General features: G+C 35.7%; 1 protein-coding gene across 3 annotated transcripts in view; it reads right to left on the bottom strand.

Moving 5' to 3' along the window:
* SLC39A8 (solute carrier family 39 member 8) overlaps positions 1 to 17317 on the bottom strand; it is a 74459-nt gene that overhangs the window by 30961 nt on the left and 26181 nt on the right. For all 3 annotated transcript variants that reach the window (XM_077142679.1, XM_077142677.1, XM_077142678.1), the window contains 3 exons: positions 16116 to 16285; positions 13613 to 13735; positions 12941 to 13108 (listed from right to left, as the gene is read on the bottom strand). In XM_077142679.1, the coding sequence (XP_076998794.1) occupies positions 12941 to 13108; positions 13613 to 13735; positions 16116 to 16285 (461 nt within the window). The remainder of the gene's footprint in view (positions 1 to 12940; positions 13109 to 13612; positions 13736 to 16115; positions 16286 to 17317) is intronic.

Below are 17317 nucleotides of genomic sequence, written 5' to 3'. Positions count from 1 at the left end.
CAAGTCTCCTCTAATGAGCCTTAACACTAGAGAATTTATATCAAGGGGAAAGCAAATCAACATCAAAATTCAGCCCAAATGCCTTCATAACCTTTATTTACACTTGCTATTTGATTTTGTTCTCTGCAAATTGCCAAGGAAGTCTTTTCTCCTTGTCCATTCTGGAAACCTTCATAATATAACTCTTGCTTCTAAATTGCTCTGTACTGCAGCAATCCATTCATTTCTGATTCTTCAAACTGTGCCCCATCATGCCTTCAGAAAACCCATTGCATAAAATGCCCCCTCCTTCCAGTTGGCATGTGCTTCTACTATAACTTGGTTATGGTATAGAAAAAAGGAAAAACAATTCAATAAAATTCAACATTGAGAAAAACTCAGCAAATTCTGAATATGAGGAGAACTTTAATCTGATTGAGTATGTACTTCTAAAAAAGTAATTAAAGCAAGAAATGTTCAGAAGCTTTCTCATCAAAATCAGAAAGAAGACAAATGGTCAGCTATTATCACTTCTACGTTGTCCTGTGTGTCCTGGCCAAAGCAATGAGATAAGAAAAATAACTGAGTTAGAAGAACTGTAAAGGAAGAAAAAAAGTGATTATTTGCTATTTGATATATGCATAGAAAATCCAAGAGAATAAACAAACAAAACACAGGAAATAGTAAATATGTTCAGCAGTATCAGGTTTGCAGGATACAAAAATCAATATTCTGAAATCAGTGTACTCTTACATATCATTTACAACCATTTAGAAAATGTAGTAGAAAAAAGATAACATTTACAATAGCTGCAAAACTACAAAGAAATTAGGAATAAATCTCACAGAACATTTTAAAGATATTCATATAGAAAACACAAAAAATATACAGATGTCAGCTAACCCCAATCAATCTCCAAGTTCAATGCAATATCCATCAAAATCCCTACAATAGTGTTCATATGCAAGAACAAAGATAATTTTGAATGAATAAAACAAGGCAAGGACATATATCTGAGGAAATTCAAGACTTATTAAAAATTACATCAATTAAGGCAGTGTAGTATTAGGGCAGGTTTTTTAATAGACAAATGAAAAAAGAATAGAAGCCCTCATGCAGACACAATGATCTATAGAAACTTAACACATGGTAGAGACTTTACAGACTGGTGGGGAAAGAATGATCTATTCCATAAAAGAAGCTGGAACAACGTATTCTCTATACAGAAAAAATGGATCCCTATCTTATACCATATGGAAAAATATTTTCCAAATGGAAAATAAGACTATATCTTTTAGAAAAAAAACATAAAAGAATATCATTTTTCTTCATATTGGGACACGGAAGGTTTCTTAAACAAGACACAGAAAGCAGAAAGCTTGAGAAAAGTATTGATATGTTTGACTACTTTAAAACTAAGACCCTTTCTGTAAAATAAATAGGGTGTAAGCAAAGCAGAAAGACAAGCCATGCATGGACTTGGAGAATATATTTCTAATCCATTTAATTAATAAAGATTAGCATCCAGAATATATATAAAACTCCTACAAATCAATAAGAAAAAGACAAACAACTCAATTAAAAATGTGCAAAATAGATGAACAGAAAATAGAAAAGTAAACATAGCCAATAAGCATATGAAAAACTGCTCAACTTCACTAATACTCAGAAAAATACAAAGACAAATCACAAAAAAAAAAACATTTCACACTCATTAAACTGGAAATAAATTTTTAAAACGTGCTATTTCCAAGTGCTGATGAAGATGTACAGCAACGCCAACTGTCCTTTGCTACTGATAAGCCTGTAAATTATAACAGTGTTGAAAACAATCTGTTGTTAATTAGTTTGGTAAAATATGTGCATGCTCTCCAACCATTCTTTAAACATCTAACTATTTCCCCCAACCTTTCTCCAATGAATTTCAGTAAGACAATTAAGCCCTAATACCTTAAGGCAGCCTTTATACATAAAGAATTCATTTATCTTCTGTACATGTAGAATGCTGCTATGTACCATCTTTGAGAGAAAAAAGAAAGAGTCACTCAAATCATTGTCAGGCTTATTAGCTTCACAAAACTCCAGCTGAGAGGAGCTCCAGGTCAATGATTCTGAACCTCAAATTACAGCTCCCCCAGGGGCATTCAGAAATGTGAAGGTAATGGGGCTATTCTGGGGTTATCATTAATGACTGGAGTCAATGCTACTGATGGTTAGTACTTTGGGAGCTATAAATGCTTAATCTCCTACACGACACAGGACAGACTCACAAAGAATTATTCTGCTCAAAATGCCATCAGCATCCCTGCTTCTGCCCTATATAAACTCTCAGACACAGGCACAATGAGTTATGTATAAGAATGTACATAGAAGCATTGTTTGTTATAACAAAAGCAAGAAAACTAGTATTATTGTCAGGGAAAATGGATAAATATGCCGTAGTAAATTCAGACAGCTAAAATGAATTGATTATAACTATAAGCACCACTAAAAAATGGGCCAAAAAAAAAATGCCTAGTATAACACCTTTTTACACAATTTGAAATGTGCAAAATAATGTAATATATTGTTTATGGGTATATGGATAAAAAATAAAAATATAAAAATGTGAATAGATATGGTAAGATTAAATTCGGGATAATGTCATTGATGAGATATATTTATATGATAAAATACTATAGGAAACAGCATAGAAGAATCTCACAAACATAATATTGAGTGAAAGAAACCACATACAACATATTACATTCTTTATGAAAAAGATACTTATTCTATAATGTTCGAAGTCGTAGTAGTTACCTTTCCAAGGAAAGGACATAATGCCTGAGGAGCAGCACAAATGAGGCTTCTAAACTGCTGATGTTATTCTGTTTCATGGTATAGGCAGTGGTTACATGAATAGGTACACTTTGTAAAAATTCATTAAGCCACACAACAGTCATTGGTGCTTTTTTCTGTGTGTACGCTTTGCCTCAATAAAAAAGTTTACTTACAGGAATTTTAATCATCTTTCTCTTCCTTCTACACACTCTTCCCTGAGAGCTCTCTGATCGCCTCATTTCTGTTAATCACACCATAATTTTTCTTTCTGTACTCTGGACTCAGACTCTCAAGAGTCATTTTTGGTCACTCTTGACTTCTTCTTTCTCTATACCAGTAAACCAACTCTTCCCAAGACCAAGCAATACTGACTGGAGCTTTGTTTTGTTTTTTTAAATCAAATTTGCCTTCCCTTCTTCTTTCTCACCAACATCAGACAGATCTCCTGTTTTCTATCTCTGCGTTTTGTGAATCAAGTTGGAAAATGAGTTTTGGGAATTTTATGCTTATAACTTTCACGTAAGTGAGCAGGAGTCTTTGAATGGAAATTTAAAGATTCTTAGGTAAACATCTGTAGGACAGAAATAAGTCAGGATTTCTCTGGCAATTTCTAGGGAAATAGAGAGGACTTCTCTTTGAATGTCTTGTCTTTGAATGCCTTTTCCTTTTTTTCTTTTTTTATTCTGTTTATTCAGCAGATATTATATATGGGTGAGCCTATACACAGAGGGAAGTGAAAAACCTAGAATTCTACAAGTTATACCCCAGAACTCAACATTACATAATGTTTTAATTATGTTTGTATGGACCTGAAAACATATGTCAATGGGTTAAAAATTACAAACTCCACAAAAATATTAATGATTTAAATGTTTATCAGACAATTAACTAAAATATTTCCATTCCATATAAATATCAAATCAGTCCCTCACTGAGACCCTTAAGTAAGTGTCTGCCCTTCAAGTAGATTAAGCAGTACAGATTTTGGTATATTTCAAAGCACTTTCATATATATAATATAAGTCTCCCAGCCACCTAAGAATTGATAGGGTCAACTGTACCGCTTATGAATTTGCTCTGTAAATGGTGAGGCTACCAGCCTTCCTGTGTGAGGACAGGGGTGTCTGATCTGGCCAAAAGATTGGCTGATTTAAAGAGGCATAACAGATAACTCTAGATCACGCTTGACACTGGGTATCGACTAAAATGCTTTTACCAGATTTGCATAACTAGAACACAGTTTTCCCTGGAAAAGCAAAAATAGTTCTTAATGGAGGATTTCCTTTCTGGCAAGTTGCTCTGAATGAAATTTCAAGACTCTCCATTTTACCAAGTTTCTCTAAGTGATATTTCAAGACTCCACATTTTAGATTTGATTTAGATGGCAGGAAGTATCTCAAGTAGTGAGTTTATTCACTGATATTCTATCTCATCTTTCAAAGTACGACTTTTTACATTTTGTAGCACTAAATTTTTCATATTGATAATTGATCTATATGAGTGCCATATCCAAATTTTAAAAAATTAACTGCACTAACTACAACCCTTAATCCAATTCTGAGAGATTTTATGTGCCCCAATTATTTCAATAATAGGACAATTAGATATCTTTTGTACATAATTAAGTCTTCATTACTTTAATGACCCTTCAAGTGAACTGAATGTGTCAGACTGTTACAGATAATACTGGACTCCCGGGGTGCATGGCTGAACAACTCTGATAGAGGATCCATGGTGCAAAGAGGAATGATATCATCATTCAAATGGCAAATTAAATTGGACTTGACAGTTCTGTTCCATTAAGTGAGAGCAAACGTTTCCACTTCTCTCAGTCCATCTGACAGAAGGTCATTGGCAGACTCGCAGACATTTACATTCAGAAGTTTGTCTTTATTACCAAATGGCTTATGACTATTAAAAATTAAACTTTAGCTTCTAGGAAAAACAGTCAAATTGTAAAAAGGTAAATAATAGAGATGAGAAAGTATGAAACTATATATATTTTACCTTCTCATTGTATTACTCTGTGCTAGTGGGAAATATGCAAATAGATACAAAAGCTTTTATGGTCTAGTGCCAGCCAACCAACCAATTAAAACCCTTTTCCAAGCAATGGTCCGTTCATAATTATAACAAAAATGAACATTTATTAATGTTTACAATGCGTCACATACAATATTACTAGTTGACACATAACAAATCATTCAATTTTCAGAAAAAAAAATCGGTAAGTTATGGATTTCTAAGTCTCATTTATCAAATGAGTAAAGATCCAGAGATGTTCATCAATTTTGCCAAAATCATACAAATAACATTTTATTGCTATGACCTGAACACTGGACCATGTACCTCCAAAGCCCTTGCTCCTTCCTTCACATCCATCTGCCGTGCAAGGAAAAGATCCAGAGAAAGCACCAGGATGGTATCAGCTAAACTGTCAGTAGAACAAGGATAGACAACATTGTGTCACAAAAACCACCTAATGAACAATTTCAAGAGGGAGGGAATAGGTCACTGAAAAAGAAAATCTGTCCTTATATTTCTAGCACTTAGTCAATAATAGGAACTCAAATATTTGCTTATCTATGGGAATGGCTCAGAAAGAAAGAGAGGGTAAGTATTAAGAATGCAGAATGCAGCATAGAAAAAAAAATCATTTGTGCCATTCCAGAAGGAAATTTCAAATAAGGTGCAATTTTAAAATTTACACATGATAAAGCTTAAGGGATTGATGAAGAAGAGGAAGCACATATAGACAAGTGGGAAAATGGAAACGGTAGGCAGCACAGTATAGTGTAAAGCATAATGGCATGGAACCAGGAGCCAGAATGCCTGGATTTTTGTCCTCAGTTCCTGTGTGACCTTGGGTAAGTGATTTAACTTCTCTATGCATCAGTTTCCTCATTTGTGAAAAGAAGATCATAATTGTTCCTATCTCACAGGGCTGTTACTTTGAAGATAAAAATGAGTTAATAAATGTAAAGCTCTTCGGAAAATGTCTATTTGTTATTTCAGTATTAGCTAGTCTTTTGAGAAACTGGACAGTGTAGAGAAGGAGAAGATTTGAGAGAGCTTGGGGAGTAGAAAGATGGGGGAAAGAATATTTAAAAGTAGAAAAGACTTGAGCATGTTTACAGACACAGGGAGAAGGAGAGGTTCAGAAAGGAAAATGGAAAACCAGAGAGACTGTGTGAAAGATCAGTAACACATTTGGTGGAGCTGGTCTTCAGACAGAGAAAGGACACCACTTCTAACACAAAAGGGCAGGTAAAGAGGAACAACGATGAGACAGAGCAGTTTTCAGGAAGCAACAGATGAGGTGAGGCAGCAAGGGTCACAGAGATTCCAAATAATGAGTGCAGTCTTCTCATTAAAGCAGGAAAAGGCAGGAGTGAGAATTCTGTGGAACAACCAACATTTTTTTAGAACAGTTATCCATGAAACTATGAAATGCTGCCAATTAGGGATAAATAAAAGCATAATTAATACCAGTGGAGGACAGGCTGAATTGAGAGTGGATTAGGGGCCAGTGATTTTAGCAATGCAGAGTAGAGACAGACAGAATAGCCTCGACATAAAGAAGCACTGAGTAGGCATACGATGAAAGAGGAAATTCTTCCAACAACCAAGAGGTCAAGATGTACCCAAAATCCCTCTTCGTGATTGTCTAGCTACCTCATCCACTTCTAATTAAACTAGGTTTTCTGTAAGCATCACTCAAGATCAATCAAAACCACTTCTTTTATAGTTTTATTACTTGTATAGCTTTAAATTTTAACGAGTTGTTAATAAAACAGCACATAGGAAGATGACTGGTTTCTGTTTTTAAATCCTATTGGGGGGGGAGGGGGCAGTGCATAGTCCGGGAATCAAACCTAGGTCTCCTGCATGGAGGATGAGCATTTTACCACTGTACCACCTGTGCACCCTGTTTTTAAATCTTTCGATCTCCAAAAACTAGCTAAGGTAAAACAGCAAATAGCTTCTGATAAAATAGAGCAGACTAGATCCACACATTTCTCTCTACTCCCTCCTGGTACCTACTAAAATAAAGGAATATACCATAACGTCACAGATAAAAAGAATGAGAGATGATATGACAGAACTGAGATATTATTTTGGAAGATGAAAAGAAGAGGATAGCTCTGACTTCACAGAAGGAAAAAGTCAACAAGAAGCAGGGTGATGTAGGCCCAGAACCTCAGAAAATGCCAGAGATTGGAGGCACCAAGTATCTCTGAAGGCGGAGGGCAAAAAAATGGGACTAAAAAATAAGATAATTATTTCTAAGTTTAATTGCAAGGAGTGATTAGAACCCCAGATCCTGGATCTCAAGCCAATGCAGCAAGGGAGCCAATGCAAATAAAGAATAGAGATTTATTCTTTGGAGAGACTAAGTCAGAGAGACAATCTGTTCATGGACACAAAGCAAATTGAAGGCTGTGGTGAACTGCAGTGCAGATGAGTGCAGATTAATATTCAAATATTAATATTTTGAATATTAAGTCAAATATTCATCATGCCTCAACCCCTTTCTCCTTCCATCCCACTCCTCAACATGGGAAGCCAGGAATACACTTCACCCATCTTACTCCAGTACAAATGTGACAAAGTAATTGATAAAAGACCAGTAGGTAAGCCCCACACAAATACACAGAGCTTGCAATCAGTGTTTCGTATCTCATATATATATATATTAATTTTTTTTGTATGCTGTATGGTGGGGTCATTTTTCATTACTATTCCATATGAGTATCCCAACATTGCGCACCATTTGTTGAATTTTTTTTTTGTTTGCTTTGCTTGTTTGTTTGTTTTTGGGGAAGTGCATGGACTGGGACTCGAACCCAGGTCTCCCACTTGGCAGGCGAGAATTCTACCACTGAACTACCTTTGCATCACCCACCATGTATATATATATATACATATATATATATATATAAGTATTTTTACCACTATGTACATGTTTTTGAAAAAAAAGAAAATTTTCACTTTTCTGTGAAAAAATATATACAATATTTCAATTATGTTACTGAACCGCAAATATTTTGTCTGTTCTGTCTCATTGCAGGAATAAAGCAAAATACATTTTAGGTACTCAATAAATAGTTATTGAATGAATTAAGTGTGTTTACAACCTGTTGGAATATCATGGGGACTCAAGTATGTCTAAAATATTATCTTTGTATTTGTAGCATATCACTTTATATCAGTCGTTAAAGTAATTCTCCCTAACATCACCAGGCTCTACAGCTAAATTATACTTAATTGTGCCTCAAGTTTAAGCCGTAAAATCCACAACAGTCAACTGCTCAAAACAGCTGATGCTAATCATCCTTTTATTAGAAAAACACATAGTTCATCCCTCATATTGAATAGGATCTATTCTTAAATGAAGGCAAATGAGATTTCATTTAGGAAAAGAAACTGATTACGGAATGCTGAAAGAATGAGCTTGATGGTCCCTCTAGTGGCCTTGAGGAGGTAACACACTCCTCAAAGTGCCTACCAGTCCTAAGAAATCATAATAAATATAAATATAGTATTATATATATGAAAAGTACACATATAAAATTATACGTAAAATATTTACATGTTATGATATATTATATTATAATAAATATAGTTCCTCCAAATCTGTGGGCTTGGAGGGAAGAAGACCTGTTTGGCTGCACAGACACTGAAATGACCTCTGCACATGGCTATACAGGAAAGGCAAAGCTGGACAAGTCGCAAGAATTGATGAAATGGAATCCTATGCTCCAGTTCTACCCCCCATACCTGCCTCTTATCACTCCTTTACGACCCCTGCCATCTCTCTAGATATGCACACAGGCACACGCAAGCACAGAAACATACGCACACACCATATGACTACTGTGTCTAACACTTACTGGGTCTGGACCCAGGATAATAAGGAAGTTGCATATATGTATCTAAATACTTTCAAATTATAACCAAGCTAACAAATTGTTATATAGAATATCTTCTATCCTTCTACTATGACAAATATGCCTCCATGAGAATAAAATTTGAAACACGTGTAAATCTATAGTTTTTATGTGACTGAATAGAGACAAAATACCAAAAGCCACTATTTAATTTTTATTGCTCCTGGTAGTCTACAATGGTCCAGAAATGTCTGAGTGAGTAATAAGATAAAGACATTCCTAAGTCATACATTTTAATTATTCTATAACATTTCTTTTGGTTTACTTCTATTTCAGCAAAATCAAGAATCATGCTTTTACATTCTCAACTGCCATATAATTTGTGTTCCATTGACAGTAATGCCAAATTAGACTGCTTCTCTTAACCCGTAATTCTTGGATAGTTGCCTGTTATTTTCAACTTGAAATTTCACTCTGTCAAGGCAATAGCAACTGAATTGTCAACAAAATTTTAAAGCAACGCTTGGACTCAGAAACGAGCCATGAGTTTTACATATCATGTTCAATCATCATAATGAGGTTACCTAGGTTATTTTTACCACATAAAACATGAGAAAATATTTTAATTTTATTATTAAAATTACTATCACATATTGCGATATCTATTGTCTCTTAAAGCAATACCTAGACCACATACAACATTTCTTAAACTCCACTTCTTCAATTTTTATGGGATATAAAGAACACTGAAACTAGAAGTATGTTGTTCAATTTGTTAAAATCTCTCTTCATTCAAGACCAGACTTTCAATCAAAATGGCCAGAAAATAGCCTCCATAAAAAATTAGTTTCAAAACTATTCAGTTGCCTCATCTCAAGGCCTGTCACAGGGCTGTCATCAAGGGACTCACGTTCTCTGCTTTCTTCAGTTGGACCTCTTATTCCCAGATGTGTATTTCCAGAATCCTAGCATCATTCCTTCTTACAGTAGTTTACCTAGGTTTACAATTCCACAGTTGTTGCCATTCAGAATATTGCAGGAATTGCACCACTGTTCTCCAGTGTTGATGCTGGGAGGCCCAAAGCCATTTTGTTTTCAGTTCCTTTGTGTATGACCTGTTTTACTATTCTCAAAGCTTTTACAATGTTCTTCCAAATTCCCAAAGCTTTGAGAATATTCATCCAAATATTTGCACGCATGGTTCTTTCGCCTCATTCATTCTCTTGAGGGACTTTGCTGATCAGCCAGTCAAAAGAATCCCCCACAAGTCACTCTCACATCACCCTGTTATATTTTCATCACTGAATTCATTGCTACCTGATATTTTTTTGTTCTTTTCATTTATGTATCATCTGTCTCTGCTGAAAAAACTGTTAAGGTATATGAGGATTTTTTTTTTGTTTCTGAATGCCCAGTGCCTCACATATAGCAGGTGCTCAATAAATGCTTACTGAATAAATGAATGAAAGCCTGTAAAGTAGTGTTACTGCTAGAAGCAGAGTAAAGATGGCCATTTGATTTATTTCATATCTAGGACCTCATCTTTGTCAATGGTGCCTGTATTTACTGCATGTTCTCTGCCATAGTAAACCACAAGCCAAGTTTTAAAATAAAATGAAACTTATGAACAGTTCAATCTCTTTGTTAATTAATGCCAAACAGAATATTTTAGCCCCTGACAAAGCTAGAGCTTTGACTAACCTCTTCCTGGGATAATACTAAATAGTCCTAATAGTTCATTCTGATACGTGAGCACTTTGGGCAGCCAGCTCACCCTGGTGGGTTCATGAGAAGGAAACCTTCCCGAAATTAGATTTTCCAGGCCACTCACACTGATGTTCCTGTTTTGTAAATGAGGTCGCAGTAAATCAGCACTTTAAACATTTTAAATCTAAAATTCTCTCTTCCATACTTTGCAGTGCTGGGCTCAGGAATCCTAACTAAAAACTTGTTCCGGTTTGTACAGCTTCAAAGCTCCTTCCCCATAGAAGCATATCCTTGCCTAACTCTGGCAAGGAAAAAGCTTCCATTGGAAAAAGAATTCAAGTTAGGCTCCAAATTTCACGGCAGAGTGTCCCCTCTGCCCTCTGATATCTGAGGAATGATTCAGCAATCTTTAAGTCAGCAATATGGATGACTGCCACTTCTTGATTCACTCGTCAGAGAATTCAATCATGATTTCACTATCATCCAGTGACTGCCAAAAGTTTGCAAAGGTGACTAGAATTTGGAGACATGGTGGAAGGAAAGTTTTAACTATCATTCTCTAGGTTTTCTATTGTATGTCCCAGTAGTAAACTATATCATCAGAAAGTAATGCTTCGAGGCCAAATTATCTCCCCTCTCTAAAAAATAAATATTTATCAAGTTCAGAGTTAATGTTGTTATCTTGTTTCTAACAGAGTGGTGCCATGAGGAAGGCTGTCCAGCAAAATGCATTAGCGCACCAGCTCCAGCATCAGAAGTTCTTGGTTCAAATTCAGACTTCACCACGTATAAGCTATGCATCCTTGGGCTTGTTATCAACCTCTCTAAGCCACAGTCTCCGAATTATATATATCAGTGCTTGTTTTCCTGGTTATTTTTTTTCCCTTCTTGGTTTCTTATTAATTTTTTTTTTCACATGGGCAGGCACCGGGAATCGAACTTGGGTCTCCAGCACAGCAGGTGCAAACTCTGCCAGGGCGCCACCCTCCCCCTTAGTCATTTTGAGATAATTCATCTAAAGTTTTAGCCATAGTATTTAACATACAATGTGTCTTTAATAAACTATAGCTGTAAACAGCATAAGAAATTATCTATTTTAACATTTTCATTTCCATCTTCTTTGCAAACTCTTGGCTGAAAGCGTCATTCATTACATTACACGACATAAATGACTCTCTTTGTTTAATGCTGACATAAAACTGCTTCTTCAAAAACACTTTATCATGTAGGGAGACGTATCTGACCAATCAAGTTTTCTTTCCAGAAGGAAATTCAGGCCATTTGCCATAACAACCTTTTCAAGATATCTCTTTTCTGCTTTGTAAATCTTAACTGACTTTCATTTTTATTTTATTTTTAATTGTCTCCTTTTATGTTGTATTTAACTGTAGCTTTTGGCGCTACCATTTACTAGCCGAGTGACCTTGGCTAAATTACCTAACATTTAAAGCTAAACTTTCTTCAATCGTTAAATGAAAACCTTGTGGAAACCAAAAATACAATCATCCCGCATCTCTTTTTCACGAACTATCCCTCTTCTTCATCCATATTTCCTTGAAGGCCAGACAAGAGGCTGAACCCTCTTAGCACTTAACATGGATTTCTAATTCAAGCTGTACCAACCAGGGAGATACCTCCCATGAATTTTGGACTTCGGACTAAGACACTCAATTTCCCTCTAATAGCTGAAATTACAAGACACAAATCTCAGGAGTTACTACTGTCTATATTTCCCACTTATGGAAGAAACAGGCTCACAGTAAAAGAAAAGAACGATGCTAAGAAGCAGGGAGGAGAAGGAAAGAGTCCTTATGGCTCTAGTGGCTCCTAAGCTCTTGGGCTTGTTATCTGAGGCTGGGCTATCCACTAGACATCCCTGTATCCTTCGAATATATTCCTCTTTCTGCATAACTAATTTAAGTTCAATGTCTATCACTCAAGACCAAAATAGTTCCAAAACGTGGAAAATAATCTCTATTATGAACAGTTGTTATAGAAATAATTAAGATAATTAAGTGCCTAGCATATTACCTGGCATATAAGAACTGCTCAAGAAATGGTACTTATTAATATTATTGAGAAGATGGAATACAAATTCTAAATTAGTTATTAATAAACACAATTTTAATAGCTTACAGTCACTTTTCTTCTTACAGTTTCAAATCATTCAAAAAGATTCACTGGTTCTGGATGTTGAAAGAATTGCAAAAAAAAAAAAAACTGTGGAAAGTGTTCTGAATTAATTCTGTTACTTATTATTGCATAAATCTAATTGAGATACCCTTCTATATTTATATAATCTTAGGGAATAATGAAGTCTCAGGTTCAGTAATCCACAATTTCTTGCTTAGTTCAACTTGTTTAGATTAACATATTAGAAAGAAAGTGAGAAATTACACAGATTTACATTTCACTTACCCCCACATATACAAGAATAGATCTTACACAATCTTAGATGTGTAAAACACTAGCTTAGCTGTATTCCCAGCAGTCTTTACATAGTGTAAGGCAGGGAGTATAATAAAAAAATGGAATCCACATACCTGTAGAGATACTACACTGACATTATCTAGATGGATATGTCCATTAGGCTCTGTGACAGCTGGATTTGCATAGCATGTCACCCCATTGGGAACAGGTAACGTTTTGGGTTGATGAGTTTTTTCTTGAGAAGGACTAAAGTCATCATTTCCAAAGTGGGCATGACCATTCTACATGGAAAAATACAAAAGGAAGACAAGGTTACAGAAAGAAAATGATAGTTCACCCAGACAAGAAATTAGAGGGGTTGCGCCTTTTTATTTATAAGATATTTTTATGTCTATTTTATATGTATTCAATGTGACATTTTTAGGTTTTTAAAAGTGCTCTCCCTTGAAATGTATTATTTATTAGCTATTATTGATTCTTTTTTCATGTTAAGGTAGTTATACTTTCATATTTTGATAAATATGAATGGAATACAGATTGTGCATCTGTTATTTAACATTAAATTTTTAATTCTTGCTCCGAATTCTACAATATGAATCAAGTATCCCACCTATGTTTGTCAATATACTGACTCCCTTCTTTCTCCTCACATTTATGAGTCTAATAACTGAGCATTCACATAATTCTAAGAATAGAATTCTTATGGTTATTTGAATAAGTAAAATAAATTTGTAAAGTAACTTTAGTGAGTAAAAAGTCAAACATTTTAAATAAAGTCCATTTACCTGACCATACGTCTTTAATAGCATCTTAAGCATTCTTTCAACAAAGAAAAGTATGTAAAATCCACCAAACACAGCAACTGCCTTTTCAACATAGTTGTCAACTTTGGGATTGAATCCAAATGCCTAAGGGGAACAAAAAGGTCATCCAGGTAAAACCAAGTAATTCCACTTGATTTCTGGAAAATAATGCCGTAATTTCTCAATGTAAATTTTCACTAAAATTCTATGCCCAGCTTTAAACTCAGGTTAAGTACACGATCCATTAGAGATAGATTAGAAGTTTTATAACCAGAGGAAGCTACCACAAGATTTTATAGTTTCCTAGCTGTTACACTTACAAGATTATTTGTCTTGAAATGGTAACCATTTCTCAATAAATAAGCAGCACTGATTCCTGTCTTTAGAAAATAATATTTGGTCTAGGTAATGAAAACAAATGAGTCACTGATTACCCACTTTTTCTAAAAGCAATATATTTGGCCACCATATCCAGAGCCAAACTCTTAAAGCAAACATGGCAGACCACTAGGGTTACTGTTTTCCTAAGAGAAATCCTCTTGCACCTAATGGATCCTGATAATCTAGATATTTATCTAAACAGAGAAATAAATCAAGGACTGATCTCCAGGATAAAAAAGAAGAGAAGATTTAAAATTAATACAGGAAATGCACATACACAGAATGACAATGAAATAGCCTATAGTTTATAGAACTAAAGAACAAGAGTGGGGAGTTGGAGGATATAACGAGTCGAGGTGTCCCTGACAGACAAGAAACATAAATTTTAAATAAATAAATTATTAAAAATAGGAGTAGACAGCAATATGTGAAAAGCCACTTTAGACAATTACACACATTATAAACCTCACATCTAAACAGCAGATACCTGGGTTCTTGCTCCATGTCTGCCTCTGATGAGACCTCATGGCCAGAACTTTCTTGAGTGATTTCTCTGTGCCTATTTAGGCAGTGCAAAAATCACACAAAAGTATCTACTCCATATATCTAACACAGATATATGAAAATAAAATGGAATTAAAATAAGGGAAAGATATTGCCAAAGGAAGATATCGGTCTATGGAAATTAGAGGTATTAGTACAAGGACAGATCCTTTAGTGCTTTCATAATTCTATGATCACTTCTATAATCCCTTAATTATCACAGAAAGCAAGAGAATACCCAGAAGTGCTGCTGAAGGAGTTTTATTTTATTTTCTTGGTATTCATTTCTTATATAGTACTACATTTTCAACAAAATAACAAACCTTAACATCATAGATGTTGGAATCTCAAGTCCGCATACATTATCAGTTTAATTTGACTCACAGAGGCAAATTACATATGGTATATATACATATATAATATTAAATATACTATATATATATACATACTATTATAGCAATTCAATTTTTCAATCAGAAAATATGTGTAATAATCCCAGCTTTGTTACTATCAATTTGTATGGCTATAATCAGGTAATTAAACCACCCCTGGACTTCAATCTTTTTCATCTCAAAATTAAGGTATTGACACAGATGCTCTAGATCCTTTCTACATTGAAAAATAATAATAGATCTATGACTCCAAGAAGTTACAACTCCATTTTTGAATATAGCTATGAAAACGAAAAGAAGCTTTACTCATAAATTTCCAGCAATTGGGAGATGAGAATGATACTCCCTGAAATACCATTTTCTCTCTGTTTGGATCTTTTCTCTCTATGCTTGTTCATGAGGTTGGGGAGACACAGTCCATGTCTACGTGTATTTCTCTAGTTCCCCTTTATCACACTCTCCCATTAACTTTCTCTTTTCCCTTCTCTTCAACTTCCCTCTCTTTTCCTTTCACTTACACTCGTTCTTCTGTTGCTCTTCCTAATATGGCCACAATACAGATTTGAAATAAAATATGCACGTTATTTGTTGACCAATTGAAGAGTGCACTTTAGTCAATGTAAATCAAAAATGCATTTTATCAAAGGGAAAAAAAAGAACCTGCTGTTTGTTTATCAGCCCTCAGTTGGTTTTCTTTCCACAGTCAAAACACAAAGAAACAGAAAGAAAGAAATGCCTGTCAACCATGCTGCAATTTGCCCCCCAGTCTTCCACAGCTGCAGGAGATTTGTGAGGGAATTCTGTGGTAAATCTTTATAAAATTTGAAATTGCACTCTTTAAAAAAAAATAATGAAACAGTGTATAGAAAAAATTAAATATGCCAAATGCAAGAAAGAATGAAGTTTTAAAGCCCTCAGAGGTGTCCCAGGGCCGTCTGGGCATGTACTGGTGGCTGGCCTTTCAGAATATTAATTTTGTCTCCAACACTGACATCCACTGCAGCTTGGGACAAGCTTTTATATTTGCCATGATTCAGCTTTCTCTTACTCAAAACACTATAAACCAGATCATAAATTACTGTGAGAATTATGGAGGCTACAAATGTGCAAAGTGCTGAAACTTTTAAAAGAAACAGTTATTCACAGAAACAAACAGCTAATATCCTTACCTCCGGAATAAGTTGGAAAATAGCATTTGAAAACAGAGTCCCAATAGCCAGTCCCACAAAATACGTCAAAATCTTAGGGAAATAAGGTTTCTTTATCAACGGAGTCAAAGTCAGTCCAAGGAGAGACGCCAGATTAATAATCGTCACTGACAAGAATCCATATCCCCAAACTGTGGGTCAGAGGGAGAAGAGTGTAGAAATTTATCAGAGCAAATGAAGTCTTACTTGGCATTAAATTTGAAACAAATTTCTTCTTTACAAGCTTGAAATGGATTTCTTCCTTAAAACAACATCTTCTCCTGAGGCAAAATAGAGCATAACAAGTATTAATAGCGTCACTGCTCAGGCTTTAATCGGTCCTATATCATCACTGTAGTAGTAAAGCAGTTCATAACTAGAAGGGAATGTGGAGAACATCTAGAAGGGTGATAATCTGAGGCCTAGAGGCTCCAAGCCACACTTGGTCACCTGATTTCATTTATGGCCAATGCCTAGTTAAAAATTCAACCTTTCAAAGGAATATAGCACCAGAGGGAGCTTCAGGGAGAAGATACAGGATGCTGGGAGGAGGATGGGGTGGAGCTGGGTGGGGGTGGGTTAGCTTCAAGGTGACCACAGCTGCTGATACGTACTTGACATAATCACTTGTCTGCAGGCACTGGGGACTGCACCTCCTCAGGGAGCGCCAGCACCTCGGCCCCCAGCCGGGGCCTCCCACGACCTCGCGTCCCAGCGCAATGAGCACTCCCAAGTGAGAGAGTAGGGGGCTGAGAAAAGGAGGTGGTTCACCGTTCATCTCTCTATCCCCCAGGGCCTGGCGCCCAATACGTACTGGATGTAATGCAGGAATGTTACCTTAAGTATAAGGTTAATGGCATGTGTAACTAACTGCCATAGGGATGACTCGAGGAGGAAATGGGGAAACCCACCATGCGAACCCAGGACAGTCGCCTGTGGCAGTGCAGGCTGATAGAATGTGGCCGCTGCTTTTACGCAACATGTGGCTTTGCCTGTGGCCCCACATGTTGTGCACAAATTGCAAGGTGAAAGATTAGAAAGCTGACTCTGCATTGCCATTTCTTTAAACTGGCCAGAAGCCATCTTTAAGAGTTGGGCCGCTTTTCTCCTGAGCACTATCAGTAGTGCTTAATAGTAATACACTACTGCTTAATGAGTGTTTGCCATGTGCCAGGCTCTGTGCA

The sequence above is a fragment of the Tamandua tetradactyla genome, chromosome 24 (genome assembly GCF_023851605.1).
Source record: "Tamandua tetradactyla isolate mTamTet1 chromosome 24, mTamTet1.pri, whole genome shotgun sequence".
NCBI lineage: Eukaryota > Metazoa > Chordata > Mammalia > Pilosa > Myrmecophagidae > Tamandua > Tamandua tetradactyla.
The sequence above is the reverse complement of the archived record's forward strand: the minus strand, read 5'-3'. Positions and strand labels throughout refer to the sequence as shown.